At 40.0% G+C, this 27172-nt stretch overlaps 2 protein-coding genes across 3 annotated transcripts in view; one reads left to right on the plus strand and one right to left on the minus strand.

The window, feature by feature from the left end:
- Positions 1–18827, plus strand: part of LOC107657578 (SNF-related serine/threonine-protein kinase-like) — a 56642-nt gene extending 37815 nt beyond the window's left edge. Inside the window, exons 4-6 of the mRNA XM_016445730.1 lie at positions 10701–10913; positions 13245–13379; positions 15493–18827. Of these exons, the coding sequence (XP_016301216.1) occupies positions 10701–10913; positions 13245–13379; positions 15493–16822 (1678 nt within the window). The 3' untranslated portion in view covers positions 16823–18827. The remainder of the gene's footprint in view (positions 1–10700; positions 10914–13244; positions 13380–15492) is intronic.
- A 2123-nt stretch (positions 18828–20950) lies between these two features.
- LOC107657579 (anoctamin-10) overlaps positions 20951–27172 on the minus strand; it is a 38864-nt gene continuing 32642 nt past the window's right edge. For both annotated transcript variants that reach the window (XM_016445732.1, XM_016445731.1), the window contains exon 14: positions 20951–21421. In XM_016445732.1, coding sequence (XP_016301218.1) covers positions 21395–21421 — 27 coding nt within the window. In that variant the 3' untranslated portion in view covers positions 20951–21394. The remainder of the gene's footprint in view (positions 21422–27172) is intronic.

Raw genomic sequence — 27172 nt, forward strand, 5'->3', positions numbered from 1 at the left:
TCTAAAAAATGCGCTGAATATGCGTTCTGTGTGAATGGCTTGGTTTCGGTTTTAACCCATTCAAGATCTTCTCCACATTGAGCTTCTATATTTCTCTAATATTTTGAAAGAATAACGCAGCAGCGGCACGTCTCGTGGGCTAGACTTAACAAAATATTAAAATGCAACAACATCACTTACATCATCACCGCATCTCGTGCACCACTGATGACGCTCCCTGATGCACACCTAACATTCAAATGCAAATGTTTATTTTAAATTCGACTAATATTCATTCTTTATTCACAATTTCCTCATCACAGGCAGGCACAGCACTCATTTCAGCATGTGTTCATGTTTGTGTGTGCTGTCTGTGTCACTCATAGCACGTGCCTATATCGTGCGCTATATCGAACATTTTTTCTATCGATATCGAAGAAGGTGTACCGTCGATAAATATTGATACCGTTTTATCGCCCAGGCCTACATGGCACACAGAGAACAAGGACAAAAGCCATATGCTCACACGAAACAAAAACACAAGTACATGACCAGCAAAACAATCACTAGCCATGTGCTTGAACAAAACAATACACGAACACGCAGCTAATGAGACTACTCATACGCCGTGTGTTCACACAAGACATGACAACATAAAAGCACGCAGCCAATGAAAAACACCGAACCGCGTGCTACACAAGACACAACACACGCAGACAAAAGAGCACATGGCCCGAGCGAACTCGAGTCCGCACGCTCCTACAACAAGACAGAACATGGAGCACGAGTGTCTGAACCCCGACATGAAACCGAACCTCAACAAGACATGAATGCCGGGATCCGAACACCATGCTCCAACATGAAACAAGGAAACAGGACACGCAGACGAGAGCGCATGGCTCGACCACACTCGAAGCCGCACGCTCACATGAAAACAACGACATTACGGGAGTGTCAGGGCTCTGTCACAAAACCATGAATAAACTAGACCGAAGTGACAGAACCCTGACACTACCCCCCCTCAAAAGGGACGCCACCCTAACAAGGAACACCAAAACAATACAGGAACATGACACAAGACCAGAAGAAACGAGACAACAAGACCGAAAGGGGTGAGACAATAGAGACAAGGAAGGGTGGGAGGTAGGGAAGCCAAGCCAGTGCCATCAAGACAGCCCAGACAGTCATTAAAGGGACCAGGGAGGGGTGGGAGGGTTGAGCCAGGGAGGCTCAGGCAGTCCAGGAGTCCCAGCAGGAGGCCAGGGCAGAGCCGGAGGGACGAATCAGGGAGGCTCCGGCCTAACAGGAACCCTGGCAGACCACCAGGGCGGAGCCGGAGGGACAAACCAGGGAGTCTCCGACTTAACAGGAACCCCGGCAGACCACCAGGGCGGAGCTGGAGGGACAGACTAGGGAGGCTCCGGCTTAACAGGAACCCCGGCAGACAGCCAGGGGGGGGCTGGAGGCATAAACCAGGGAGACTCCAGGCAGACCAGGCAGGCTCTAGCGCTTCTGGAGTCTGGGCAGGGGGCAAGGGCGGAGACCACATCAAGGAGGAAGCCAGCAGGGCAAGACGCTTAGGCGGTATTGGCAGGGTGAAGAGCTTGGGACGCGTTGGCTGGGCAAAGAGTCTGGGCGGAGCCGGCAGAGCAAAACTCATGGGCAGAGCCGGCATCAAAGCAAGGTGCCTGGGTGGCGCCGGCAGGGCATTCTTCAAGGGCGGAGCCAGCATCAGGGCAAGGAGCTTGGGTGTCGCCGGCAGGGCAAGGAGCTTGGGATGGCCTCCAGGCTGGCAGCGGGCTCTGGGACGGCCTCCGGGCCTTGCAAGACGGAAGAAGCCTTCTTCCTCCTCCTCCTCCTCCCCCATTTCCAAGAGCGAGGCGCTGCTGCACCATCGGCCGCCTCTAGGGGTGCTATAGGGCAAGGAGTTTGCGAGGCGCCGGCAGGGCAAGGAGCTTGGGAGGCTCTGGGATGGCCTCCGGACTGGCAGCGGGCTCTGGGATGGCCTTCGGGCCTTGCAAGATGGAAGAAGCCTGAGACGCTGCGGTGTCTCCGGCCGCCTTTGGGGGCGCTGCTGTGTAGACGGCTGCCTCTAGGGGTGCTGCAGCTTTGTCAGCCACCACTGGGGGCGCTGCAGCATCATCAGCCACCTCGGAGGGCACTGAGGCGGGCCCATTCTTCCTCCTCCTTCTCCGTTTATGGGTCATTGGAGGGCTGGGGATTCCACTGACTGCAGGTGGAAAGGGGGGACAGTCAGAGGAGTGGGACTTCGCTTGGGGAGGGGGTTCAGACTCCCCACGATGGTAGACATGACAGACAAAGTCCCAGAAGCCAAGATTCCCCAGCTTTTCCATCATCAACCACAGGCTAAGAGGCTAATTGAGGCAGATGTTAAAAACCTCCTTAATATTAGTCACATCGTAGTCCAGATTGTCCACCTCAATGAGTAAGTCATAGGCAAAGTCCCTCACGTCAGCCCCCTGCTGATGGAAGTTGCGAGCATTTACTTGTTGGATCATTAGCTGGCAGGTGGACAAATCCGGTGGTGGGAGATAGAAAAAGGAAGATGCCCATCTCTGCTGAGTCCTCTTTGGGCCAGTTCGTTCTGTCAGGGTTTGGGTAAAGGGATGGAGCGAGGACTCAATGGTGCAGGAGATGGGCTTTTATTAATAAAATAAAACAAAAACTACCCCGTAGGGGAAAACACAGCTGGCAACTTGACTGGCTGGCAGGACAAGGCACATGACATGAGACATGAGTGCCGGGATCCGAACACCACGCTCCAACATTAAATAAGGAAACAGGACACGCAGACAAGAGCACACGGCTCGATCACACTCAAAGCCGTGCGCTCACATGAAAACAACGACATGACGGGAGTGTCAGGGCTTTGTCACAAAACCATGAATAAACTAGTCCAAAGTGACAGAACCCTGACATTGTTAGGCTGTTAGAAGTATCACACAATGATCGGCTGGAAATGAGATGAACAGTTGGGCCAGTTTAGCACTGAAACAAAACCTGTTTAACTAGTGGTAAATATTTAAGTACATCTGTGTAAAGATCAATTACTCATTGAAATGCAAATGACTTTTCGAATGAAATGAATTTTTGGTTTTGTCTTTGTAAAGGTGACAAATTGTGACCTACTACAAAGGAGTTGGTTATTCAAAGCTGCGTCATCATGACTTCAGGATAACCTAGTTTAGCCAGTTTATTAAATGAGTAAGACATATTTCACAGCACAGCTCATAAGGAAAGTGAAAATGGACAGTGAATTCATTCAAGACAGTATTTTCCAGCCTTAAAGGGTAACTTCACTGATTTTCAACCAGCTTTGTATTGTTACAGTGTTGGCAGTATATGTAAATGTTAATTTGTCTGCAAAGTCTACTAGCAGTGTTGTAGCAGTATAAAGCTGGTTGAAGATCTGCAAAATTGACCTTTAATGAACAAAGTGATAAATTAAATTCCTCAACCCTTCCACGTTGGATTTCACAACAGTCAAATTTGTATAAAGTTCTCAATAGCTATTCCAATAATTCTGACTATTATTAGAAGCAATACTCAATGTAGTTACCCAAAAATCACATTTTCTGTATAGTTACACAGCAGAAACAATGCTTTTTCAGTGTGAAAGCATAATATGGTGTCCTAAAACAAAAAAAGTATATTTTCCATATTAAGCAGAATTGTTGAAGCAGTTGTGACAATGATATGCGATAACCAACAAGAGATTCTATTTTTGGAATGGTTTCTATTTCTGCAGTATCGTGGTTGAGAGTTCATTATCAATAACGCTCAGGTACTTGTTTTTTTATAACAATATTAGTTATTTAATTGCAAAAATATTTTTTGCACAACTTTAATAGTCATAAATCATAAGTGACAATGTATAATTTACCTCAGATCTTAAATATAATATAATATTCTTGATGTTTATTAATTTGACTATGTACTTCGTATTTATTTTTGTAAGTATGATACAGCATTTTCATTGGCTGTGATTCGACGGTGGTTTTTATTAGCCCATTTGGCTATCACAGTGAAATGTCATTGGTTCACAATCCCAGTTTGCATAATTGTATATTAAATATTATAAGTTATTATATTGACTGCTCATGTGGCATAGCACAGCATTTTGCTCACAAACTCACTGACAACTTGCGTGTTGTCACATTAGGTTAGGACATGGTGTAAAATCATAGAATGTAGTTGTTTATGTATACGTCGTTAAGGGTAACTACACAATTTAGACCCCTAGTCAACATTTTTACATGTTAATAAGGTTAACGCAGTAAGCTGCGGAAACCTTCATGTGGAGAGCACTGGGCTAATTGGCTGTTGGCATGTGATTAAACTTTCTATGGGGGTCCAGTCGGCTCCAAATGCTCACTGAGCTGAATCTCTTTCAGTCAGAACACCCAGAACACAGCCTCTGGATCTCATTTTATGAGCTCTCTTGGTGTCCCGACAAAATGTTTGTTAGGTTTTGATTTATTTTTCATTGCATTGTATCTTACGTGATGTATTAATTTTGTGTATTAATAATTTGCCATTTCTTGCATTTCATAGTCCTCATTACTTTTGTTATTCTCTGGGAGTTTAATAAATATGGTAATTTTGAAGGATTATCTTCTAATGTGCAGCTCTCTCTGCACATTCAAATGCGAACAAGTGATGCATGAACAAATTCAGAGCATTCCATTAGTCGTTTTGTTTGGTCTGTTTTATTTTCCCCCTCAATTATTTTTCTATTTTTGTCCTGTGCTTTCACCCTTCTTATTTTATTTATTCTTTTTTGTTTTCTCTGTGTTTTTGGTCTGAGTCATTTTGATATCATGGTGAAACTCCTTCTGCTGCTCTGTTGCACAGACATACTGTCTGATACGGTGTAGTGTGGTAAATGTGATATATGGCTTTATCAGCAAACTGTCTGCCCTAAAAACGATATTATAGATGAGTATGGTTTTCTCTAGAAGGATTCCTTTCACCTTTCAGTAGTGTTATATTTATGCATTCCATTACTTTACTTAAAGCATGCTTTTAAGCAAGGTTTTAAGCTCTTTAAGTTCTTAGGAGATGATGGCTAGACTAAACCAGAAATGTATGTATGTAGGTTTTTATTTAATTTAATTTAATTTTTTTTATGATAAAACACTTTTTTTCTGTCCTTTAAAAATAAAGAAACAAACAAAACTTTAAATTGATTGTAGACTGTTTTGGGAGGGAAACCTATTTCATAAGTCATTGCATTTGTAGTTCTGTTTGGTGTCATTAATGCACAGGATTGTTATTGTTAATTAATTTAACTATTATTTTTATCTTTTTATTGTTATTATTTTCTCCACATATATTCCAAGGTTTGGCAATATTGTATTTTTTTTTACAGTCATGCCAATAAAGCAACACACACACACACACACACACACACACACACACACACACTCACACACACACACACACTCACACACAATAAAAAACAATTATTTTACAAAATTTCTCATTTTTAAGTTGAAGTAAAATAATAAACTAAATAAACTAAAACTAGTAAAACTATATAGACATATGAAAATAATGTACAACAAAATAACTAAAACTGAAAGAAAAGAACAAAAAAAACTAGCCTGTGTGTCAACACAAGGAAAGATTGTTCAGTGCTAAAACTGGTTGCACTGTCATTTTGTCTTAATATCTCTTCTCATCAGGGTGTGCCCTACTCTACATCCACTTCTGCAAATTCTTCCCATGACTTTATTATCCCTTTTCTGTGTTTAGTTTGGCTCATGCAACATAAACTTACAGTGTTTAAGCTGGCATGCACTGTCAGGGTGTCAGGGTGTATTTTGGCCCCAAAAAGAGCCAGCTGTCTGATTTAGCCCTCTCTATACCCCTGTGACTGCTGTCAGGTTGCTTTCTCTCATTGCTGCAGAATCACAGATGAATTTGATAGGCGTTGCAGCACACCATGTGGTTAATGCATGTACAAGCAGCGGTTGGCTCATCAACATTGCTGTGCTTCCATCTGCCACCATTTTCATGTCAATCAATCATTAACATGAATAATTCATCATTATTTGGTCACTTTTTTACACCACATTCCTTGAGGAGGAGGTGGGTGTTGAATTTCCTCTGGATGTCATCCACATTCTTGGTGCAAGACGAAAAGAAAGCATAACTGACATCCTACGTTTGTGCGCTAAATATTGTGTCTTCTGTTGATTTTTCTTTGTGTGATGTCTGCTGTTTTTATCCTCAGAAAGCTCAGGAAGATGGTTGTTTCTGCAATGGCCTTTCCGCTAGCAGAGATACTGGAGATAAATTTAGACTTGTTCCATTTCTCGGCTCGGGGGAAGAACATCCTTGACAAATCCATGCTGAAGTCAAAGTGTTAATTTATGCTTCTCTTTTCTATATCCTTTTCCCCTGGACCGAGTAGACATTTACTTTTATGTTAGAATAAAAACCTTCACTTGTGTCCCAACCTTGAAATAGCTTGTGTGTGTGTGTGGTAGGTAGTGGTCTGCTGCAGTGTTTTAGAACGTTCCGCAGCGATAGAGTGATTATTAGGATTGAGTAGGAGTCTTATCGGGGCTCCCTGCCATGCTGGAGATCCGAGCGGTGTGTGGAGTCTCAGGGGCAGTAGTTGCTGACAGCAGTCTGGCATCATAGAGAGAGATAGAGTCAGTCCATGAGTCCAGGGCTTTCAGCTTCCACACCTGAACTCACTGCAGCAAGTCGCAATCCAACATATTAGCTGAATTTTACTTTAAATTAAAGCTTTGGTATTATTAAAAGGCTTAAAGATGTTGTGTGATTTATGTGCCACTATTGCCGACAAATGGAAACAGGTTTTTTTTTTTTTTTCAGATTACAAATAAAATATTATTGATTTATTCATTTTATTTTATTATTATTACTTTTTTTGATCAGTCATTCTTAGTAGTTTAGTTCACTGAGGTGCTACCTAAACAATTGTTTGACATATATAATATAATATATATAATAAAACTATTAAAATATTTATTTACATTTAGTCACTTACTAGCGACTTACAAATGAGTACAACAGAAGCAATCAAAACCAACAAAAGAGCAATAATATGCAAGTGCTATGACAATTCTTGGTTAGCCTAACACAGTACACATAGCAAGGTGTTTATATATATATATATATATATATATATATCATAAAAAGAAAAGAAGTTGATAGAATAAAAAAAGAATAGGGAACGCTAGTGTTAGAGGCTTTTTTTAAAGAAGACAAGCAGTTAGAAAATGAATAGAGTGCAAGTGTTAGAGCTTTAAAAAAATAGATAAAATTGAATTACAATAGAGAGTGCTAGAGTTTAAGGGTCAAAAAGGTCAATCTTTTCATGAAGATTGATATAAAATTGTTGTATTTGTTTTTTTTGTTTTTTTTTATGTCTAAACCTCCTTTTTTTGGCATTCAGTTTTAGTTTATTTAGCAAATTAGTGGCCTTTTTCTTTCATGCTATGTTGACAGCATTTTATCATTTCATATTTCAGTGTTTTTCGCATTAGATTTGATTCACTCATCATTTTAACTTGCCGCTTGTCAGAGTCTCTCTGATTTCCATTTTAAGCTCTTTTGTCTGGATTTGGTTTTTATCTTCAGGGCTTTTCAGACCGGGTATTTTAAGGCGACCGTGTCAGGCAGAATAATTTAGTCACTGCCTGCTTGCATAATATTCTCACTCTCATTAAACAACTACCCCTGTTTTCACACATTTGATTTGCATTCGAAATTCAAGCTATTGAGCTGAGAGACAGTTCTTCACCTTATCAGCAGCAAAACTACTCAAAACTCTAGCTTTTGTGGAATTTTGTAGTAGTTAAATGACCTTCTCAGAGAGGTTAGCAACTAGATGTAATTGTCATTTCCAGATTGCGGCAAGAGCATAAATCCTCACAGAGAAGGAATATAACTGTTTTAGATAAAGCCCTGGAACCTTTTCTTCCTGCAGCAGAAGCTGTTTTCCACTGTGGAGTGCAGAAATGGAAAGCTCTACTGTAGCATGAATATTTCATAGACAAACGACGTGTTAAAAACGGCGACGGGCTGAAAGTAAATAGTTGGCTATGAATCTAAGTGGCGTTTTTTTTTCTAGTGACAGATTCTGTTTGGAGGAGGTAGATTGCTTCCTCCTTTGCCATAAGGAACCAGGAATGTGAGTGGAAAACTTAACAGGAATTGCAGATTGGCTTTGGACAACAGTGTTTCTTGCATCACTTTTCAGCAGTGATGCTGTGTGCAAAAACAACATACAAATTGACCAGTGTAGTCAAATTCATGACAAAATGATGGTTCTTTTTAGTGAATCACAAACAGACCTCATGACCAGTGTATCCTGATTCACAAACAAACAACTCCCAGTTCCCAATGACCCAGTTCTTTTTAAAGGGGTCCTATTATGCTCTTTTACAAAGTCTTGATTTTGTTTTGGGGGTGTACTAGAACAGGCTCTCATACTAGGTTGTTCGAAAAACACATTATTTTTCACATATTTTACATTATTACACCTCTCTCCCCAGTCTGGCATGAATGGCTCGAATAGTTCCTGTATCAAATGAAGGCCTGCCTTCTGAAATACGAAATGTGCTGTGATTGGTTAGCTGGGCCAGTGTGTGATTGTGATTGGCACCACTCTGCGCCTGGTCGGGAAATGTCATGCCCCTTACCGTAGCCGCCTGCGAGCTTCAGTGTAAATATTGCAGCGCGATTTAAACCCAGATGATTGTAACCACTCTTAAGTTCGTCTGCCTTGGGAAAGCTAGCGCGTCTCCGACATTGTGATAACACTCGTTGCCTTCTCTAGTGCAGCTCAACCAGGTCTCGTCCCATTCGTCGATCTTTGTGATATCACAAATCCCGGAAATTATGCATTGTCGTCCAAACGAGTTGTTCGTTGTAGTTTTTGAAAAGTGATTTCTCTTAAATAACATATCTCCTTTTGAAGTGGACTTTGAACTTTGTAACTTTGCAGATCTTTTTTATGCTCAAACAGCAACATTACGACTAACTAAATTTGAAAACGTGAAAAAGCATAATAGGACCCCTTTAATAAATCTAAAATATATAATGTGACCAGTGTTCATCTGATTCACAAACAAATGATTCTCAAGAGCTAGTTATTTTAATGATTTGTTAAAAAAAGATAGGTTACAAGTTTGAATCAGACAAAGCCTTCACTAACCCCAACTATTCCAAGCAGCTAACATCTTAAAAGAAACTGCAAATTTGTTGTTTTCAGGGATATCAAAGTGAAAAAGAAAATATGCACCGTACCTTTAAATGTTCCAATAGCATATTAGTAAACTCAAACATCCTTTTCTTGATGACAGGAATACTGAGACATCATTTAATCCGAACCTTTGAGATATCAGTTGTCCTGACGGGCTGTGTGCAAAAACAACATACAAATTGACCAGTGTAGTCAAATTCATGAAGAAATGACTCTTATGAGATGGTTATTTGTAGTAAATCAAAAACATATCTCATGACCAGTGTATACTGATTCACAAACAAAAAAGTCTTATGGCCCAGTTCTTTGTAATAAATCAGAAAAATGCAACATGACCAGTGTCATCCGATTCATCCGATATGACAAAGTTGATGATTTGTTTAAAAAGATGGTTTACAAGTTTGAAGCAGTCTGACAAATCCTTCAAATTACTTTGCATTCAAAGCGGATAGTGAATTAACATCTTGCACTAAACTGCAAGGAATATCTATATGACAAAGAATTATGCATTTTTACCGTTACATGTTCCAGCTGGATATGACTGGAATACCGAGACATTTAATCCGAACCTTTGAGATGTCACATGCAGTGCATACTGTAGTTTGTTCTTTTGGGCTTTTTTAATGTTGACATTGAAAGGTTACATCTGGACCCCATTACTTTGTCCCACAGCCTTTGATAATTACACTCTTTTTACGTTACCCTAATGACAGCTGTTGTTGCCAGAATGCCCAATGACTAGTTATTTTTAAGACCCTGGAGAGGAAATGTCATCCTGACAACTTGCAGTCTTGTCCCCAATCATATTGTGACAGGGAGAAATTGTGGCTTTAATCACTTCGGTTCTGTTCTAAAAGCGTCCCGTTGTTCCACATCCCATTTTTGGCACTGTAATGGAAATTTCAGATGTAATGTCTGTTGATAAGAGCCCGGCAGCATATTCAAGGGGAGACAAACAGGCAGATTCTCTCACCAGTTCTCATATCTATTTATTCTCTCTCTGCCTTAACAAATTTCTTGCGTGCAGATAATGACTAGAGCAGACTGGGCTGCTTCTGCTGCTGTAAGCAAGCTGAATCTCCTCGGCTCTTTCATGGTGGTTGGGCTGTAATTTTGCCACGTACGTGTGCTGAATGCTGATGCGCCCCGGTCGAACTTTGCCTCAGCGGCTGCTCACAGCAACAGCAACTCAAGTCATTTTCAGTCAGCTAATACAAGTGTTATTGGCTTCTCTTCGGCTAATGATAGAAAGGCCCTCTGTGGCAGCTACATCTCAAGCACATTGCGCTCCCTGTTTGCTTTTAATGTGAATAACCGGCGTCTAGCTAAGCGTTAAGTGAATTAGAATTTTGACCAATGAAACTTAATGATCTGAATATCATTGCGCATTTATCCCCAGATACATATTGGACAGGCCCTGAACTAACTTCTGATCTTCTCTTCCTGTTCTTCACAGCCTGATAAACCGAATGCTACAAAGGGATCCAAAGAGGCGAGCGTCGCTGGAGGAGATCGAGAGCCACACGTGGCTGCAAGGAGTGGACCCATCTCCAGCCACCAAATACAACACCCCACTGGTGTCTCACAAGAATCTGTCAGAAGAGGAACACAACAGCATCATCCAACGCATGGTGCTGGGAGACATCGCAGACAGAGAAGCCATCATCGAGTAAGGCTTGTTGTAGGCTTGTGATACAAATGTTAAGAAGCTGGGATATCCTCAGGCTAATGTACAGCATTTTCCACACAAGAAATACCTCTCTGTCATTATTTGATTTCCCTTAAGCAGGACTGTCTTGAAATGAAAGACTACTTTAGAAAGGGCCTCCAGGTTTGTGTAATCAGCTTTAAGATTTTGGTGTAAAGTGTGTCAAAGCTCTTCACTTGAAGACGAGTCAGCTGGACAGGGGATAGGTAGCTTTAGACATAAAGAGTGTTCAATCCAGTTTCTGTCAAGTAATACATCTCAGCTAACTTCTTGGGCCCAAAAAGCACTCTACACAATACAAGAACTCTAAAGCTTCTAGCTACACAAGCTTGATTTAAAAAATGTTTGCATTCTGAAATAGGTCCAAATGCAATTCATCGCGCAACACTGCGCAAGTTGTCATGAATTCTTATCATTTTAGTGTTGCCACAAAGAGCACTATAACATAGTTCTTTTCAGGTCAACTACTGTAATGGTGGAGCAAGAGTTTGAAAAGAATCTTGCCATAATCTTGTTCATAACTATTTGACTAGCTCATAACTATTTAATGAGCCATTTGAAGTGTATCTTTCGATATTGAATTAAGCAATTACTTAAATTATCTTTAAATCCAATGAAACGTTAGAGCTTAATAATGATATTATCATTATATTATTATTATCATTATCATATCAAGCCTACACAGTCAGTTAGTGATGCACCAAGTTTTAGTAGTTTTAGAGGGCAGAAATCATTAACCAAAACAGTGACTTTTTAATAGTGTATCCCTGATGGTGCATTGTGACTATGTCAGCATAAGTTTCATACAAACAGCCTGGATAAGCTACAACAGGTTAACATATCAGCTATGTGGATTTAATTTACTGTGACCAAAAATGATACTGGAGTAGCAATATGTAGGCCTAAACATTTTGGGGCTGAAATATTGATAGGTGGTTCATTGCTGAAGAACTTCACTATGGCTGGTGTAATTTATCACCTGAAAACACAACATGTTCATGTTAATTTCAGTTTCAGTTTTCGGCTAATTGAAAACTTTTCAATTTCCGTTTCTTTAAAAAACATATTTCTATACACCACTAAAGTTGACAATGTTAATTGCAATCTTTATGAAATCTGAAAATGAATAGCCATGTTTTACACTCTTAAAAATAAAGGTGCTTAAAAGGTTCTTCAGAGCGATGCCATAGAAGAACCAATTTTGGTTCCACAAAGAACCATTCAGTCAAAGGTTCTTTAAAGAACCATCTCTTTCTTACCTTTTTATAATCTGAAGAACCTTCTTTCGCCACAGCGAACTTTTGTGAAACAGAAAGGTTTTTCAGATGTTAAAGGTTCTTTATGGAACCATTTAGTCAAAAAGGTTCTTCTATGGCATCGTGAAGCACCTTTATTTTAAAGAGTGTATACTGTTGTGTCCATCTAGGCTGCTGTAAGACAGCATAGTTTTATTAGTAGTAGGGTACCATTTTTTACAAGTGTTAAAAAATAAGTTCATTTCACTGTCAGTGGAGCATGAAACGAACATAGTGCAGAAGACTCCCGCTGTACAGTCTTGTAGAAAGATGCATGCTGGGTGACGGTTCAAAGCACCTATCAGTCTTTTCTTTGGCTTTGATCCCACTCCGCAGCAGCTGGGGAACCCCACTATGAGAAACTGTAGTCAGTCCGTCTTAAAGGAACCCTCAGTATGTTTTAAAGAAGTGTACTGAATAACTGCATTAAAATCCCATGTATTTTTCCCAAGTCATTTTTCCTTTTCTATAATTTTCTTGTTTCACACACACACACACAAAAAATAAGTTCACCTGAAGATCACAACCGATGTTTTGCTATTTATGATATTTGCTCAGCGCCTTTAAAAATAAGAGCTGAACTGAGCCATGAACACAGGCCATGACGTGGATTCAAGCCTCGCCAAAAGATTGTCGCTACATGATTTGAACTAATTTGTTCAATTGTTGGTATGTAATCCCAGAAGAAGCAGTGTAATCATCGCTAACATGCCCAGACTCACCAGCTTGAAAAGTTGGATGCAGAATGTCCCATTTGTATTGGGAGATTGTGTTATCTGGGATTCTTCACAGTTATATTAGTCTCAGGTGTTCAAAATTTGGGGCACTATACAAGACCTTTTGAACTGATAGAAGCCACTTGGGTCTCTAGTTGTTAGAGCCCTGGAGTTTTACTAGTTATTGACATGTCAAATTGCTTTGTCTAAACGCGTGTTTCTCTCTCAAACACTATCTGTGTCTCCTCCTGACTTGTCCATTCTCTTTGCTCTTCCTCCAGAGCCCTGGAGACAAACAAGTACAACCACATCACTGCTACTTACTTCTTGTTGGCTGAACGGATCCTGAGGGAAAAGCAGGAGAAAGAGGTGCAACCTCGTTCTTCCAGCCCCAGCAACATCAAGGTCCACTTCAGGTACCTCATGGGAGTTACTCTATCTTAGCTGCCTGTCATTTAGTCATTTGTGTTTGTTTTGTCAAGAGAATGCTACTTTTAGTTATGTATGTTTTATTAAAAGTACACCGGGGTTTGGTGCAACATGAAAAACTCAATGTTGAAGGTATTTGAAACGTTTTTGTGATATGTACCCATTCCCAATTACAACCAGTTGGTTTTGCCATGTGCCACATGATAACAAGAGAGCAAGAATTAAAATAGATTGGGGGAGGAAAGGAGTGTGACTTCCTTTATTGCAGAATCCCATGGTCACCCTGTGGAATGTCTTTAGTTCCCTTTTCTTTTTAGTTGGATTTATGTTTCTAGAAAGGTCAGACAGTGGATCCCCGAGGTTTTCATGCTAGGGAAATTTTAGGAATTTCTTACTGCAGACGATATCACAGCACAGACATAATTACTTGAAGATTTGTACATTCATGCCATCTAGTAACAAACTTGAACAGGTACCAAAGTCAACCAGTGGAGAAACCATGTGATTAACATTCCTCTCCAATATGTACTTGGCTCCTGCCTTAGTATGTTTGATAGCATTGCTCTTATTTTTTGTTGTAGTTGTCTAAAAAACAAACGGTTTCAAATTAGTCTGCCATGCCATGGTGTACATAGGCAGGCTAACTGCAGGTTTGTTGTCTCTCAGAAGGTGTCTGTGTGCAGTAAGGGGCAGGATTCACTATAAGAGGTTGTGAGAGGTCAGCTCTGCTAGATGTCAGAATCCTTGTCTGTTCTCCATGCTGTGTGTGGACAGCCAGCACATCCTCTGAGCACCGCACCGGGTGACAAATGTGTTTAAAAGATGAGGCTGAAATTGATTTGGACTGACCTAGAAAAGTAGTGAGGCTTTTTGAAAGGAGCAGGCAGTGGGAAAAAATGAGAGGATGTGGTGGGAAAGAGAAGTAGGAGAAGAAGATGTTGGGAGGGGAAGAGTCCTCAGGATGCAGCAGGGATCATGAGAGGGTGACAAATGCTTTTTTTATTGTGGGAATCAGCATATATACACCTAATGGAAAAGCACACCGACACTTTTACAGGCAAGCCAGATCACGATTGCAGTGTTCTCGTTAATCAGTGTGCCCTTCATAGACAGAGAGAGTTTATATGCTGTATGCACTCAGAATTGTAATTCCTGATCCTAGTGGAGAATATAGCAGTAGTGTATAAATATGACTAGACAGTAGTGACTAGAATGTTATTTTGACGTATGAGGTTGACTCTTGATATTATGGAGAATTGTCCACATGCATAGACTGACAGCAGCATTTGCAACAACCTTATTAGGCCATTGCAGTAATTCTGTAATTCTTTTTTTAATGATGAACAGATATTAGAAATCCATTCTCATCAGGCCTGAAAACTAGGTCAGATTTTGAAGTCCACTTCATTATATCCTAGAAACGGTTACTCAAGCTATGCAAAAACTGACTTTGTAGGCAACATTTTACCAAGGTTGTCACAAGTTTTGCCCTGTATCCTTGTTAACAGATTTTCTTTACAGTTCTTTCTGAGCAGAAGTGTGATTAAGCATTTGTTAATCCTCACAAGGCATTTGCTCCATTTGTTTGCATTGTTTGGCTTGTCTTCATACCAGCATAATGTTTATAGTGTTAATGTGGTTATGGCAACCAGAGAGGACATGCTGGAACTATGTTTCACTGATTTACTTTGTTTCAAAAGCCTTAACAGAGTATATCTTTCCATAGCAACTTGCCTGAAAGTGCACATACTATTCTGTGTAAATGATACTCCAGCAGGAAGGTAAGAACATAAGAAAAGACAATAAAAGCAAGTTACAGTAATAATTCAGAGTTATCTTGTAAATCGCCACGTTCCTTGCTTGAGTGCTTGGCACAAGAAGGAAGTCTGGCTTTTGTCAAGGACTGTCATTAACATTTAGGTTGTTTTCCTAAGGCAGTTTCCAGAGCTTCTGTCTTTAAAAGTTGTTTTTGGCAATGCCCACCTTTACTAAATATCATCCTGCTTAAGTTACCACCTTATGTTGTTTTTGACTTGGGGGATTGTACTCTTTTTAAGGCAAGGTTATTTATATCAAGGACTATGTCCCTTTTTTTTGCAGGCAGTCATGGCCAACCAAAGTCGACATGCATCAGGACATTGAGGACAGCTTAGCCTCTTCGTCCATCTCTCATGCTGGGGGTCCACAGTCTCCTGCTCGCAGTACAGAGAATCTGCTAAATGGTCACCGCAGTAAAGGGCTTCTGGAAGTGAGCCGTAGAGAGGAGATTAGCGAAGCCTCCAGCAGCTCTGCTGCACCTGCCGCTCTGCCCCCAAACCCTCTTAAACCAGGGGTCATGGCTCCCCTTGCATCCGCTTCAGCCAAGCAACGAACCTGCCTCTTTCGGGTGGAAGAAGATGAGGAGGAGGAAGAAGAACAGGAGCCTTCACCATTGCCCATTCAGGTGGTCCTACGCCGCAAACCGCTGTCTATCACCAACCGGCTTACGTCTCGAAAAAGCGCCCCAGTGCTCAATCAGATCTTTGAGGAGGAAGGCGAATCAGATGATGACTTTGACATGGATGAGAGTCTTCCACCCAAGCTCAGCCGGTTGAAGATGAACATGGCATCTCCTGGTACGGCTCAGAAGCGCTACCACCGGCGCAAAAGTCAGGGCCGCGGTTCAAGCTGCTCTAGCTCCGAGACCAGCGATGATGATTCGGAGAGCCATCGCAGACGACTAGACAAAGACACAGGGTTCACCTACAGCTGGAACCGCAGGGACAGTAGTGAGGGTCCACCTGGAAACTCTGGGGGCAATGGGGGTGGTAGTAGCGGAGGGCAGAGCAAACCACCTGGGGAAGGCAACTCGGGACCAGACAAGGGCAGCCCTCCAGGAGGAGGGAATGGTGGTAGTACAGGAGGGGGCAGTGGAGGTGGTGGGAATACAAAAGGACAGGGAGGCCCTTCCAGCTGTTCCCGTTGCAGCAACAACAATGCTTCATCTGGCTCGACACGTAGTGCAGCTCGGAGTGCTGGGGAACTGGTAGAGAGTCTGAAACTCATGAGTCTATGCTTGAGTTCCCAGTTTCAGCATCGCAGCTCTGGAGGTGGTGGTGGTGGACGGTTTATCCTAGATCCACAGAGCCTGTCCAGCGTTAAAGTCCAGGAGAAGTCCTCCTGGAAGATGTGCATTGGCTCCAACAACAGTCTAGACAAAGTGATCAACCCTGCCTTGAATGGTGGCGTTGGGGCGATGGAGCATTATCAAGACCAAACGGCAGTCATGTTAAATGAACTTGGCCTGGTCAAGGAGAACAACCTGAACTTGAAAAATAATGTTCTCCAGCTACCTCTGTGTGAAAAGACCATCTCCGTGAATATCCAGCGAAGCCCCAGGGATGGGCTACTCTGTGCCTCAGCCCAGGCCAGCTGCTGTCAGGTCATATGATGGCACGGCACACGGCTGGATCTCAGAGTGGATTGTTCCAATTGCCACATTTGTAGCATATGATGACATGAGTTCTCCACCAGTAGCTGTATATGACCTCTCTTGATCCCAACTTGACCTTTAAACCTGCCCTCTATGTCGTCTTAAACATTCTCACAACTTATTTATTAAGTTCTTCTCTTGGACCCATTGGTTTTTAATGAAGTGCACGCTGCTATCCTGTTCTGTGTCTGTTTCGTGTCTTTATTTGTTTTGCCCAATTAGACTTTAATATTTGTTTTCCAAGTCCTGTTCATTTTGTTTTTTAGCCCTTGAAATGAAATGCTCTTAATATGAATTCCATGGTTCCAACACCACCCAATCAGTCAAGAGTTGTGGAAACTGTATGTATAAATAAATGACCTTTAATAAAATGAGATTTAAATTAAGACCAAGAGTATGATAGAACAGAACATGGCAATTCATAAAATAAGCACTTAAAGAAACTCAACCACAACTGTTTTTTTTTATTTTAGCCCCAATATGATTGTAATGAGATGGTAATACAGTAAAAGCAATAGTGAGAGTAAAGAACAAACCCTTTTTTAGTTCATAGTGCTGTCTGATGAGTCTTAAACTGAATGACCATTTTGCACACTCTTTCACATTTTTTAAGTGCTATTGAATGTTTCCTTGTCACCATTTAGAAATGTTTAGTATAGATAAACTTTTGAGGTTAATGACAATCAGTTGAAATAACAAGGGATATTTTTAATGGATAATTACCAAAAGGAGGCTACAGATAACCCAGATTTTTTTTTCAATTGTTTTATTTGAATAACATTAAAACACATTCACCATGTTCTTGATTCACACCAAATCACTTTTTTTATATATATTTCAGGAAACATTTGGGATTTAAGTGCAATTTATACGTTAAAGCTGTCAAATTTTGTAATTCCATTTGTGAAATGCCCTCTTAAGTAATAATGTTTTGCCAAATTTGCAACCCAGACAGCACTGTGGATACACCCACACATAAATGTGTTCATCCTAGTTTTTATCAAATTATAAAATTAGAATTGCATTACGGTATAAGTAGTCTAAGAATTAGAATACTTTGAACACCATACAAATCACAGCGGGGGTAATTAGCCTTTACAATGCTGTTTCTGCCAGAACAAAATCAAACCCGCAGACAGCGACAGTATTCAGTTTGTGTAGTACAGAATTCCATCGAGTCAGTACCCCTCTTTCTCAACGTCATTATTAAAACAAAATTTGAATAGAAAAATTATTTTATCATTAAGAACTCTTCTTTGGCTTAATAAATAATTTTCGGTTCCTGCCCATAATCTCTATCTCACCCCTGTTGTTCTTGTACCTTTCAGCTTTGAGTTACTGTATATACCAGTCTCAGAATCGACTGGCCTTAGGGGATGTTTATAAGTATGTACATATATATTTTTAAAAGTTTATTTTTTGAAAGAACTGCTGTTTTAAAATGCTGTTTTGGATGCGAGCCTTGAACTGGCTTATAGTTGGGATAAAATGGGGCTTTTTCGTCACCTGGCCACCTGAAAACAGATAAATAAATGCATGATATGTCTTCTATTCAGTGGATGGTCACTCTTTCAGGAAATATGGCTTCAAGAGTTGGCCATTGGGTGACCATCGACTGGTATAGAAATAAGTCAAAGCTCTACGGGACTGCGTGTGAAAGAATCGGTTGCGAGATTTAAAGGGCATTTGCAATAAGCTAAGCTATCAGTTGCAGCTATGTGTAAATATAATTTTGTTTTGTTTTTATATTTCAAACCTGTACATCCTTCAAATGACTCACTTGCCCCAAATTATCTTAAATATTTCTGTTTGTTTTGTCTTTTTGTTTTTAAAAATAAACTGTAAATATTGGTGTAAATATGGTGCTCTACACTTAGAAATGCAGTATTGGACTTCTTGTTCATAGCTGTAATATAGCCTTATTAGATATGAGTGTCAAAAACAGAGCAAGGGAGGTTGAAAAGAAAACAGTGCTATATGCATAATGTCAGTCTCTGACTTTGTCCTACCCTAATGTAAACAGCTAAACGACATGTGCATGTGTTGTGCGTTTAACATTATTGATCCACGTTCATTCAGACGAAAAGAACCACCACAAAATGTTACAGGACCAAACCATGTACTGACGTAAAAAAAAAAAAAAAAAAGAGAGAAAAACAACTTTGAAAAAGCAAAATGAATAAATGTTCTGTTGCTGAAACTTGTCTTTAAAAGTTACATATAGCTATGGTGATGTCCAGAATTAAATGTGAAATATGTTGTCTTTAAACCTGGACTTCCTTTGTCCTTTTTTGTGTTGGAGCCCTACTTTTTTCCTTATTGAATAGCTTGTTTTACTCCAAAATACATAATGGAAGTAAAATTATATTATTTCACATCAAAGTTATTCATCTGTGCGCTTTCTGTACAATAGAAGAAATCTTGGTTCAGAGTTTCACTGGACACAATGTGGAAAGAAGTTAAACTTAGAGTACCGCTGCCCACAATCCCCTGCTGCTGAAAGGTATTTGCTCCTAATTTACTGCCCGCTTTTGCTGCCAAGGTGTCTCCATTAACCAAGAGCTTTTCAGGGGTGTCTCAAGTGCACGCTTCTCATCCAAGTACATGTCCAGCCTCAGCTTAATGGTCAAACACACTATGTGTGTTGTCAGTAGAGCACCTTGCGAGCACACAGACACGTTCTGCATATTGTCAGTGTCGTGCTTGGTCAGTGGAAACTACTGGCTAGTCACACTGCCCTCAGTCCTCAGCTTCAGGAAACATTAAGTGTGTTTGTTTGGCTCCTAAAACCTTTTTAAAAACAACTTGAAATAGTCTCTATATCAAGACAAGATGATAAATGACTGTTTATAGGCATTCAATTGGGTCTAATCCTATTTAATCAGAAATGTTTCTCACTTAAAGGGATAGTTCACCCAAAAATGAAAATTCTGTCGTTAATTACTTCCCCTCATGTCGTTTCATCGGAACACAAATTAAGATATTTTTGATGGAATCTGAGAGCTCAAAATATTCTCGTAGCTTCGTAAAATTACGGTTGAACCCCTGATGTCACATGGACTATTTTACCAATGTCCTTGCTACGTTTCTGTGCGTTGATCGTGGTAATATCATTGCTGTCTATGGAGGGTCAGAGAGCTCTCAGATTCCATTCATTTTTCATTTTTTCATTGAAATTTTAATTTTTGGGTGAACTAACCCTTTAAGTGAGCCCATGGACAATGAAACAAACTTTTTTTTTTTTTTTGTATACCTGGTCACAACTATAACTGTAAAGTTCTCTGTGAGAAACAAAAAAGTTGCTCAATAGAAAAAAGAAGAAAAAAAAAAACAATTAGTTATTTTGGTAAAAAGTTAAATTTTGGAATAAACAGTTTTGATTAAACAACAGAAATTAACATAAATCAGTATGCAGACAGGAAAGGGTTTTCTTGCCTTACATGTTATGCTTTTGTGTGCTATTTTCAAGGACATGAATGGAAACTAAAATGAAAATGCTGTGTAATGCAAAAGTGAGTTTCAATAGCAGGTAAATAGCAAGAAAAGAAAACTAGCATGTTTGAATTTATTCTGAATATCTGACTTGTATATATACATACTGCAACAACTGTTAAACATAAACCTTTTTTCTGAATGGCCTTCTGCTTAACCAGAATATGGACCTCAATCACAAAACGATGTGCATGAAAACATGGTTACTGAATCGCTGATATTTTAAAGTCTGAGGAGACAAGAAAGTTTATTTGGGTGTTCTTACAATATTTCAGTGTTTCTGGTAATGCAGCTTCTGAGTTTAAGGCTGATAAATGACAAATGTCCTAAACACAAACATCTCAAGCGCCTTCAGGATGTGGAAAGGATGGAGAAGCATGTTATCTGAATATTTAAAATGTTTATTTTTTTAGGCAGACAATATTGAATATGCTTAATTCAAGTACAGTACAGGGTGAAGTGGCCTGACATCTGTAAACAAAAGCCATAACAGATAAACGTAATACAGTGATGTTTAAAGGCACTGCTCTGTCTTTGGTAGAACATGGAGTGAATTAAAACGAACATTTCAATTCCTCAAAAAAAGAAAAAAAATTACATTTTATCCTTTGTTTGTTTGTTTTTAGGCCCAATGTCTGATATATTTCTTCTAATCGCCTCTTTACAACATTTTTTTACAGCTTCAGACAATCATGAATAAAAATAACAAAGTACTTTGACAACCAAATCAACCTAGTTATTTGACCCCATCATACATGCACCAATTGGATTCCCATTTTTACTTGTCTCTCATTATACCGGTAACCGTTTTATTGACATAGAGAAATAATAAAACAATGCGTGCAGCTGCAATAATGTCTTAAAACCCTGTCTTATTCATAAGTGTACAGCATCAATAAGCCATTTTGTGGATAACTTGGCAAGGAGTGCATATTTAAAGTCAAAGTCAGTTAAATATAATACTAGACAGTTTACAGCATGTGTACACCTTGAGTACTTTCGTCGTGTTGTCGTCACCTGTCACTTATTCCACGTATTTCAGGTCTCCGTAGCTTCCAATATTTTCTGAAAAGACATAGTATCAAAATGTTAATGGTGGAACTTACTTAGGAACCTAGACCAAAATAAAAGAAGTTCAAATAGCTCTGAGAACAGATGAACAGAGGGTGAAAAGAATATCTAGGATGTATATGCACAAATGGTCTCAAAATATGATGTACTACTCTGGGGTATGTTCCCCCTTCATCCATATAATCTCTTCTGGGAGATTTTACACAAATAACCAAGGCTTATATTCATAATCTTTCATCATGTAAGAGAACTGATTCAGACTGATTTTGCATCAGTTCTCCCTGGTCTAAATAAGTCTTACATGTTGGCATATAAAAGGCAGAAGCTGATCTTAGTTGAGCGTACATACAGCCCCAGGCAGGACTGCGTTTCAAATGAGTCACGCTGGGTTTTCAGAGATGGAGGGGAGCAGGGATGCTGCTATATTTTGAAAAGCTTTTTAACAATTAAAGAACATTACAGAAAGCTACTAAATCTTTTTAAAAGACAATCCAAATGAACCCATCTACCCATAACAGATGTTTTTTCTCTGCAGCATCCACAACTCCCTGACTATGGCCTATGCTGAGTTTCATTAAATCAATTAATTTCACTGCCTGCAGCAAACCAGAGCAAATTACATTCTCAGTGAATAAGTGTTAGGTGCAATTAACGTTTCAATCCAAAAGAGAGATCAATAGGGCCGGAGCTGCTGACTCTGTGATTCTATACGTATAAGTTCAGTGAGACTGAGCTCTGGTCTCCTATGAGAAAACTGCACAATGGTTATTACTAGGCACCAGATATTGAGCCCCTTTAAATGTGGTGAAAGAAAAACTTCATTCAATAATTAAAGAGGTCTGTCTACACAACGGTTCTCATACTGTGGCCTCCACTGGAATCTCCAAATCATTTTTTTTTTCCCCCAGAAAAACAATGGAATTAAATATATAATGTCAATAAAATAGAATGGGTATATATAGTAGTACTGTACTATTATTATTTGATCACGTGTTCTTGAAATTATTAATGGGATTCACCTACAAACACAAATGTAGCAAATGAGGTACCTCAGCATTTTAGTAATGGTTTGTTATGTTAAAAGCATGCATCCATCAATCCGATTAACTCAGTTCGGTTATTCACAATTATGTATAAATGCATGGGATTTCAATCCAATCAATTATTTTATGTATATATACATATATAATAAAAAAAAAAGGATTGCCTCTTTCAAATTTCCTTTCTCTAAAACACTATCTGTTCACATAGTGAGTCGATCTTCCTCGGCTCGACTGGATTTGCGGAAACTCATCTCAGGAGACACTCCCTTTGCTTCCTTCGGGCTGAATTAGCATTAACAAAAGTGAGAACTGAGGTGTTCAAACAAAGGTGGTTGACATGCAACTAAATGGAACAAATATTCTGGATTACAAGAAAGGTCCTGATGGGCAAACTGGGATAATGAACGGGACCTGTCAGTATTGATTATGCTCGAAGGAGGTGGGTTAAAAGATTTGAAGCTTCTGCAATTCCAACATACTATCACTCATGTTTACAACTGTACTCAAATTCAAGTGCAAACTCAGGGTCAATAAATCATTAGAGGTTGAACAGCTGTGTACAGTCCCATCACATTGATAAGATATTGTCTATACAGCCTAATCATTTATGGAAAAAACCATCAAGGTGATTTTGGTCCAAAGTCTGATTGCAGACTTTGCAGACAAATGCAGTTTGTCATCTCTAGCACTGCAATGTTGGCTGTATTAAAAGTTTTGACTTCATTTTGCCTAACACCATTAAAGGTTAACATGGGACATGTCACATTCTCATGGACTTCAGCAAGTTGACAGATTGCCTCGGATGGCTGGCTTGTTCCACTTCCTGTGACGGTGGTCAGGCAATAATGCGAAAGCAGACTGAATCTGACGAGGTCCATCACACAACCAACATTCTTTGGCACTAGAACTGGATTTTGGACCGGGCCAAAGAGGCTAGTACCCCGGAGCCTAAGACTAGTCAGAGACTGGGCCTTGTCAGAGACTCCTTGCCTGCAGTATCAGCTGGTCTGTACTGAACGCAGACTTGCAATAGGTGATAATTCAAGCTTGAATTGCTCCGAAGGTAGGAAAAATCCTTAATATGGTATTTACATAAGTATTTACATAAGGGTCAGGAGGTATGATTAATTGCGTTAATTTTTATCACATTATTTATTTTTATAATTACTCTCACTAAATTAGTGTGATAAACTGACAGCCCGAGTTCTAAGATAAGTGGACTCCATCATTCAACAAATTGACATCTGTTGGAAAAAGCAAACCATTAATTCTCAGTTCTAAAAGAAGCAAATTAAAACCCAGGACACAGCATGCATGCAAAATACAAGCTGCCTTTTAAAAGGGAGAAACAGCTCTTATCAACACTTTCTACTTGTGGATCACCCATGGATGTGAACTGTAGACCCCAACATCTTTTCAAGACAACCGTATCTCTGGACTGCCACCTTGTCCAGGGTTGCCAGGTTTTCACAAGAATAACTTTTTTTTGGCGGGGTTCCCTTGCTAAAATTCGCATTCCAGGGGATAAAGATCATGTTATTGGAGTTGCTTCAACCCGCGGACCTGAAAAACAACCCGCGGCAACAGTGTTAAAGTAGCCCAATTTGGCAACACTGACCTTGTCCGACCCATCTACAACCCAACCCACTTCGATCGAGCTCAAGTATTGACATTAAAGTGAGAAAATATACAAATGTGAATTAACACACAGATGGTTCCCAACCATTTCCCTTCATCTTCAAGGAAGATCACGTCTGATCCTCACTGCCAGCTTCTTTCTTTGTTTTATATTCCTATCAGCCACTCATACAGCTGTTACGGCTTAAAAAGGTCTCATTCAGCAAAACAGAAAGGCTAAAATCGCCAGTTGCCATAATGGTTCCATGATAGTGTTGGCAGCTTGGCCTTTTCCTGAAGTTCACCCCGGATCCTTTCCAAACACTGGCCACTAAAAGGGGGTTTCCACTGCCGCTGAAAGTGCCGGCTATTTTCAGAGTCCCTTTGCCCTAGAGCAGTGGGAGCTTTTCTCCTGACAGCTGTCTTCACCCTCTCAAGCTGCTGAACACATGGAAACACAGCTAAATGGCGTCATGTGCTGCTAGCTCATCACTAGCACTCTCAAACCACTGGACCAAGCACCTCCCCGAGGTCCTGCAGTCTTATATCACCAACCAAATGTGCCGTTTAACTGCAGTCGGCACTTTTGAACTCTTAACAGATCCGGACGAGGCAGCTGAAGCTATTAGCTTCCGTCCATCATTCTGATGGAGAGACTCTGTTAAAGACGCACCGCCAGCACAGGCAGAGGGATGAGCTGGTGTCAGGTGAAGATTGTGAGAGAGAATTGGAGGGGTAGAAGCCCAGAAACATCACGTCTTCAGTCATCCTGAAACATAATCAATATGTGTTTTACGACCCGTGTCTCTCTGCTAAATTAAAAGAAATGTTAGACGGATGAAACTTCGATGGAGTCCCGCCTTCATCGCAGATCGTCAGCCAAGTGCTTCATTCCATTAAATGGACCATTCCGTTAAATGGTCTTCCCTTTTCAGTACCTACGCTCTCACAGCTACACAGATGATCCTTGACTACACAGTCTTCACGAGACTGGGGCCATCACGATGCTTTCATGGCTTCCTCCTTGAATAAATCTCTGGGTGTATTAATGAACGAACAATCATGCCAATCAGGATTTAACTGCTCATTCTCTATAGGGTCAAGGGTTAAATGCAGGATAGGTGATTTGGTTTAAAAAAAATTGTTATGGCGGTTGAAAGTCTCTTCACATCCCGATAGCAATCACTAAGTTAAGTGGTCTAAATGTATTTAAATGCATTTATATCATCTGTGGAAGGCGTAAGACCATACAATGTTCATCCAATCAGGGTGTTCCATTACGCTATTGCAGACCGAGCAAGATTGGAAGCCGTTCTTATTGTAATATAATGCGCTTTGTACTGAAATGTTTTGAAAGCGTTGCATTCAACCCTCCACTAACGCCTTCTGTCATTGTGATGCTAATTAACCTCTTGTCTGCCTGTGTTGAATGGCTTTGGAGAATGATTTGCAGGGAGGGTGGGATCTTATGATTTCAAAGCTAGCTTGCTATTGCTAGCCTCTCCGAAATCGTCTACCCTACCTTTAAACACGGAATCATATTTTCAATGTTTCTTGTAGTTACTCGGGATAGTGTATGGATCATATAATCTCAGTGTTAACTTTATATTATAAAGTAATCGCCGTTCAAGATTAATTGACATTTCTTCATAATCTTCAAGAAGATTCAGCTGCAAATGTAGCCTAGTAGTCTGACCCAGCAACATATCAATTGCAATTCATTATATTGAATGTTTTAATAATGCCTGATTTTAAAGGGCTCTCGAAAAACCCACATAATCACTTTCCAGATCTGAGAGTGCTGACATATTTCTTATATGACATTTGGGAAGGACATATCAAAGTGTTCCTCCCCTCAATTTAAAAAGCCAATAGGATTTATGTCACAGCACTGAACCATGATTTGGTACATGTTGCTAGTCAGTGATATAAGAGAAGGAATATTTTCATTCTAGGGATCAATTGATTGGACAGGCCGAGTCATCAATAACTTTTGGTCTTTTGAGAAACAAACAAGCTATAATAGATAATAAATATGAACTAAACGTCGTAAAAGCTTTTTGTTTCGTTTGTCTTCTTTTTTGACCTTTCACTTCACAGGATGATAGTAGCTATAATAGCTATTAAAGCGATAGCTCACCCAAAAATGAAAATTGTCACCATTTAATGACCCTCAAGTAGTTCCAAAACTGTATAAGTTTCTTTCTTCTGTTGAACACAAAACAATATATTTTGAAGAATGTCGGTAACCAAAATTGCAGGTAGCCATTGACTTCCATAGTGTATTTTTTCCCACACTATGGAAGTCAATGACTACCAGCAACTGTTTGGTTATTAACATTCTTCAAAATATGTGATCAACAGAAAAAAGAATCTCATACAGTCTTGGAACTACTTGATGATGAGTAAACGATGAATTGTCTCTTTAAAGGCTAGATGTCTTAATCGGCTAAAGATTAACTAGTCACATAGCGTTTACAGCTCAGGTGACTGCCTTAAAAAAACTGAATGCACATGAGTGAAATGGCAGAATTCAATTCACAAACTTTCGGGGGGTCCTGCACCAGCCGAGCAGCTGCCATTAAGATAAATGACAGTGCAAACGAATAGCTCTCCCCAGGTATTATAAACCCCTTTGCACATATTTATCAACGTCTGCTGTTCAGCAAATAAGGTAGAACCAATTGATATTCATAAGCCAGTTGATTTTATAATCTGCCCCCCACTACTTTTCGTTCCTACACCATTGCACACTAGTGCTGCGATTTGCTAAAACCAACACATAAAAATGCAAAACTATTAGAGTAGTGCTCATCATGTATCCAAATTAACTGGAAAATATTATAATCCACAGCATTAAGAGGCAAAGGGGGGCCATATCGCATACATCTTATCTGCTGTTAGTGAGGGGAGAAAACACAAGGCCACATTAAGGATAACGCTGGATGCCAACAGCACATGCCAGCTCATTGTCATTCACAATCCAACTGTGCCATATCACTAGAGCCATGGCAACAGACTTACCGACCGAGGGCTCGTCTCTGCAGAAATAAAGCCATTGAATCCTGTTAAAGTGTGTCGATGC

The sequence above is a fragment of the Sinocyclocheilus anshuiensis genome, unplaced genomic scaffold (assembly GCF_001515605.1).
Source record: "Sinocyclocheilus anshuiensis isolate Anshui unplaced genomic scaffold, SAMN03320099.WGS_v1.1 scaffold251, whole genome shotgun sequence".
In the NCBI taxonomy this organism is placed as follows: Eukaryota; Metazoa; Chordata; class Actinopteri; order Cypriniformes; family Cyprinidae; genus Sinocyclocheilus; species Sinocyclocheilus anshuiensis.